Source organism: Molothrus ater, chromosome 4, assembly GCF_012460135.2.
Source record: "Molothrus ater isolate BHLD 08-10-18 breed brown headed cowbird chromosome 4, BPBGC_Mater_1.1, whole genome shotgun sequence".
Classification (NCBI taxonomy): domain Eukaryota; kingdom Metazoa; phylum Chordata; class Aves; order Passeriformes; family Icteridae; genus Molothrus; species Molothrus ater.
This window is the reverse complement of record NC_050481.2, coordinates 10790562-10795877: the sequence shown is the minus strand read 5'-3', so window position 1 is coordinate 10795877 and position 5316 is coordinate 10790562. Positions and strand designations below refer to the sequence as shown.

The window sequence follows — 5316 nt, the reverse complement described above, 5'->3', positions numbered from 1 at the left end:
CTGAAATGGGGTTTGACATCATCACTTCAAGAGTAGTAAAATGAAGGTAAATTTAAGTAAACATCAGATGCTCTAATGGACGCTGGGGTCCTGATAATCCAAAAAGCTTCCTGAGCATAACACAGAAGCAGAGCAATGTTAAGGAAACCACTTGTAGTCATTAGAACATGATGAAGAGGTTACAAAATCAGTGAATTCATCTCACTTCTCAAAGATACCAGAGCAGAACAGGATTGTTACCAGCACAAGCATTAAAATTATCAGCAAATCAGTCCCACTCAGCACACCCCTGTAGGAGCATCTAAGCCCACCAGCACTGCTAGAATTAAACCTGCCCTGTGCGACCCTGCCTTGACAGGTTGGCTTGGGCTTAGATGCTCTCCAGAGGTCCCTTGCAGCCCAGGCGCGCGAAGACTGGAAAACTTTCTCCGCTCTGACTTTGGGAGTTCATACCCTCCCACCGCCTCCGCTGCGCGGCTCAGCCCGGCCCCGCCCGGCCCGCGGTGGCTCCTCCCCGGATCCGAAGCCTGGCTTAAAGCGGCGCCGGGGGGGCGGCCCCGGCGGGGTCCCTCTGCAGCAGCGCCCGGCCATGGCCCGCGACCGCGGCCCGCCCGTGCTGCGGCCGCCCCGCGCCGCCGCGCTGCCCGCCGAGCCCCACGGCTGGGGCTGGCTGGGCGCGGGGCTCTGGCCGGCGCTGCTCGTGGGGCTGCTGGCCGCCATCGTCGCCTGGTTCTGGTACGGCGACAGCGACGGGCGAGCCGAGGCGGGCGGCGAGGAGGCGGCGGCCGGCAGAGAGGGGCCCCGGCGGGCGAGCGCGGTGACCACAGGTAGCGGGATGGGGAGGCGATGCCGCGGGTGTCCCGGGCTGCCCGAGCCTGCGAGGACTTGGGTTTGCCGGCGCTCAACTTAACTCGTTCTCCCTCAATGTCACTTGCAGAGGATGCTGCGGCGGGCAGGGAGCCGGGGTGGCGGGAGGTGGCGGCTGCTGCCCCGTCCGGCCCTTGGAATCCAGGAGAGGATCTGGTGGCTGTTTCAAGGGAACAGCTTAACCACGTCCCGAGCGGTGCAGTTTTGGGCGAACCTGTGGAGCTGGAGCAGCTGATCCCGAAGCGCGGTGTCACGGACCCGGGGGAGCACCCGGCTGATATGGCCGGCAGCCAGGCAGGCGAACTGGAAGCCCAGGTGGGACAGGCAAGTGACAGATGGTGGTTGATGAACTTGGCAGGGGCCTCTGACAATGAGTGTAAGGACAGAAGTGAGGAGCAGCCGTGTCAGCCAGCTGAGAGGAGGGACTTGGAGCATGAAGAGTGGGAAGTTGTTTCTGAGCACCTGGTCGAAGGGAAGGATGGTAGTATGGAAGACTCAGACAGCAAGGAATGGGAATCAGGAGACTGCTGTGACGGGGACACGAAAGCAAAGCGAGTTGCAGCCGTGCCCCCCATGTTCCAGAACATCCACGTGGCTTTCCGAGTGCACTACATCACCCACTCTGACACACAGCTCATCGGTGTCACGGGGGACCACGAGTGTCTGGGCCAGTGGCACAGCTACGTGCCCCTCAAGCGTGACAAGGATGGCTTCTGGTCCGAATCCATCAGTCTGCCCGCAGACACCAGAGTACAGTGGAAATTTATCTTGGTGGAGAATGGCAAGGTCAGACGCTGGGAAGAATGCGGTAACAGGACCCTAGTGACTGAACACGAAGATCAAATTGTTCATCAGTGGTGGGGATACCATTAATGGGAAGGTGGAAGCTGCTGGTCTAATGGCAGACCTGCCTAGGTGAACCACCGAGCCCCTAAACCTTAGGGGGGCTCCCCTTCTTCTCTAGGAGACCCTCTTGAGTGCAGAGCTCTGGAAATCCCGTATCCAACCACGTAAGCAGCAGCTCTCTTTAGGAAATCTTTTGGCAACCTGAAGAATCAACTTTGAGTGCATGCTAAAGAGACACGAGGTAGGCTAAGAAGGCATGAGCAGCATTCCAAGCACCTGCTTGCCCAGGTGGATCTGGACCCTGGACTTGAGTTAGTGTTGCTTTGAGTGGGGCTATGGGAAGCATCTTGGTACCCACTGCTTGGGCTTGGGCAGCATACTGGGAGGTGTGACTACCAACACTGTAACAGGAACTTAAGTGTTTTAATTTATGTAATGTATTAAGGAAACAATAAACATTTTCAGATTGACAGTTCATTATCAGTTGACCAGTGACCTCACTCATTTTGGTAACTTTGATCCAAGTGAGCCACTTGACCTGAAATCTTAGTGCTAAGTAAGTGCTGAGAAGTGGCCCTCCCTCTTGAGTAACAAAAGGTTGAACTCCAAAATAGTTCATTCTCTACCCCCTACTGTCCAGCAATCATCTCGGCTCAAATGAAAGGCTTGGCAGGCAGCTCCACTCCTGCTGAGGGGAGAGCAAAGGTCATAAAGGACTGTCTCGGCTTAATGAATTACTTTGTCAGGGTGGGAACAGGCTTTTAAAAAAACCTGGAATGCTGCGATGGCCAGGGATTAGGGTTCTGGCTGAAACAGAGAGGGGTGGTATACTGATGAACAGTACCACAGTATTGTTAGCAAATACTTGGCTTGAACTTGTAAATATTTTTTTAAGCCTAAGCTTTTCACCGTGAATTTATTTTAAGCTGTGGCCTTCTAGTAAGCCAGATGAAGTAGCATGCTTCCAGCTTCAGCTAGTTGGTATCTTTATAGGATAGAAGCAGAAAGCTGCCCTGCTTCCCTGCCTTTTGTATTTTTAGGTACAAATACATGTTGCCACTTGAGCAAGCTCCTCTCTCCATGATGCTGAACCGAGCATTACAAGACCAAGCCTACAAACAGCCTTTGCCTTGAGTGAGTTTGGTCTGGGAGAGCAGAGTTTTGTAGATCTGCAAGTATACAAATTACAACTTTAGTTCGGAAAAGGTACTTCAAAAAGGACATCACTAAATGCCTTTGCTAATTCCTTCCTGCTCTGTGCAGTGAAGCAGCCTGGACATGTGAAATAGAATGGCTTTGGTGAAAGACTGGAAGATGAACTTCAGAGCTGACCTCCTGCATCTGGTGGGTTAATGGGCATCCAGTTGGTGGGACAGTGCTAGAGCTGCTGGGAAGAACAAGTGTTGGCAATGTTCTTACTGGGACTTGGATACCAGCTGTTCAGTGAGGGAGGGCTGAGCTGCCTGCTCCTGCAGACCTGGCCACAAAATAGCTCAAGGAACTCCAGGAGGGTATTGAGGGGAGGGTGAGGAGGGAGAGACACTTAGGCCAATTCCAATGCGCAATTTGGAATTTTCATTTTTATCCAGCAGAAAAACCTCAGCTGCATTCTTAGCACTTGGCTTTTCTCACAAGAAACTGAAGAAGATACTACAGGTAATATTCAGCAGCAACAGAAGGTGTTCTTCAGGAATCCCTGAAGTCAAAGCTGCCGCCTGAGCGTATTTATACGCACGCCTGAGGCTTGTCTGAGGAGATTAACTGTGCTATTAGATTAAGTTATTCACCAGAAAGCTCCTTAACCTATGTGAGAATAGATTCTCTAATGCAATGGTGAACATGTCAAACAGACCAACCCCAAGAAGTCTTTTAAATTGAGAACAATTTAATTTTTTAATTAAGCACCCTGCGCTTTGATGCCACAGACAACACAGTCCTCATGATTGTATCACCTTGCTGAATGATCAGCTAGGGTTTCTACCAAGACCTGCACTGAGCTTTTGCTAAAAAAGCCTTTAAGTTATTATGACAGTCCCAGCAGGACCTGTGGTACGTAAATTAAATGGTTTGGGTATGGTGAAAGAAAGAAATCTGGACTTCAATTTTTCTGGAAGAACCTATTAGTATTTTCTCCAAGTTCACAGGCGTGTTTTCTCATTATTGAACAATATTTGCTCAAAGGTGAAGGCAGATTTAAACAAAGTTGCCTTGCTGCATAAAAAAGATGCTGCTGGAATGGCTGATAGCTGTCTAATACAATGTCCTGGCTATGAGACCAGTGCAGCTATATGTGACAAACAACTTAGTGTTGACATTCCTGCGTGGATCTAACAGCCAGTGGCTCAGGAGATGTCCAAGCAAACAATAAACTGCCTCACTCACAGCTTGACAAAGCCTGCAATCACAGAGCTACCTTTAAAGTTCACCTGCTCATACCCCTGACAACCAACTTCTGTCAAATTAGACAGAATTTGATTGCTTTTATGTGAAACACAAACTACTCCTTTTTGTCAAGTAGTTTGGTGCACAAATGCTGAATGCTGCAGCTGGATGGTGAGCTGTGCAAGCAGCCTGAGAGGACTGGGCATTAGCCATTTTAAAGTTCCCAGCAAAAACCTTCACTGCAGCTATTTTGCTTTGCAAAACCCACGCCCATCTCACATTGTCTCTGGGAATGGAACTCACCCTTTGGAGTCTCGGCACCTATGAGCCTGCTGTTAGGTTTTCTCTCCCAGGGGCTGGTTGCCATCTGTGGTGTCCCTGCTGTGGGCAAGCTTGGCCCAACAGTCCTGCTATGCCATCCACCTGCAGGACATGGAATAACAAGTGCTGTGGGGCTGCATACATTCAGCTGCTCTAAGGCTCATGTGTCTATGAGCCTGTTCCTTGCCTGCTGCTGGTGGCAGGGGGAAGCCCAGACCTGTCCCCAACTCTCTGGATGCCAGCAAAATGATGTTAAGCTGCTGTTTTGCACTGGCAGATGTCCCTCCCTTCTCTCTGACCCCTCCACCTGCCCCCTGCCCTTGGCACACAGCTGCAGCTTCTGAAACTCTTTTTTAGCTTGGCTCCTTGAACTAAACTGGAAGTGCACTTCACAGTGACCTTTCCTAGGGGTTCTTATTCTCTACACCTGACTCTCCCCTTAAGAAAATTTTGGAAGATTTGTCCAGTATTTGTGGCAAGTCCAAACTGTGATTCATGTGCCATCTAATCCAATCCTTTAATTTTCAATGCAACTGATTTCTAGGAAAGGGGAGATGTGTTTACTAATCTTTTGTCTGAATTTGCAACACTGTTGCAAAAAGTATCTTTAGTATAAGGAAAACAAAAAAAAATTCCTCCAATTAAAATACTGTTGGCAGTAACTGAGGACAGCTGAAGAGCAACACAGTAATTTCTTCTCCCCACACAAGATGCAAACTAAAGTTGGGTGAGTCCATTCTTCTTAAATGAATCACGGTACAGTGTGGAATTCAAGCTTCAAGAATTTAGCTTCGACATAGGGAGAAATTCTTCCCTGTGAGGGTGCTGAGGCCCTGGCACAGGATGCCCACAGAAGCTGTGGCTGCCCCATCCCTGGAGGTGTGCAAGGCTGGTTTGGAT

At 50.2% G+C, this 5316-nt stretch overlaps 1 protein-coding gene across 1 annotated transcript; it reads left to right on the top strand.

Moving 5' to 3' along the window:
- Positions 1-589: 589 nt before the first annotated feature.
- STBD1 (starch binding domain 1) lies at positions 590-2190 on the top strand. Its single transcript, XM_036381624.2, has 2 exons — positions 590-827; positions 938-2190. Exons 1-2 carry the CDS (start codon positions 590-592, stop codon positions 1738-1740), a joined length of 1041 nt encoding a protein of 346 aa, XP_036237517.1. The 3' UTR covers positions 1741-2190.
- The last annotated feature ends 3126 nt before the right edge of the window (positions 2191-5316 follow it).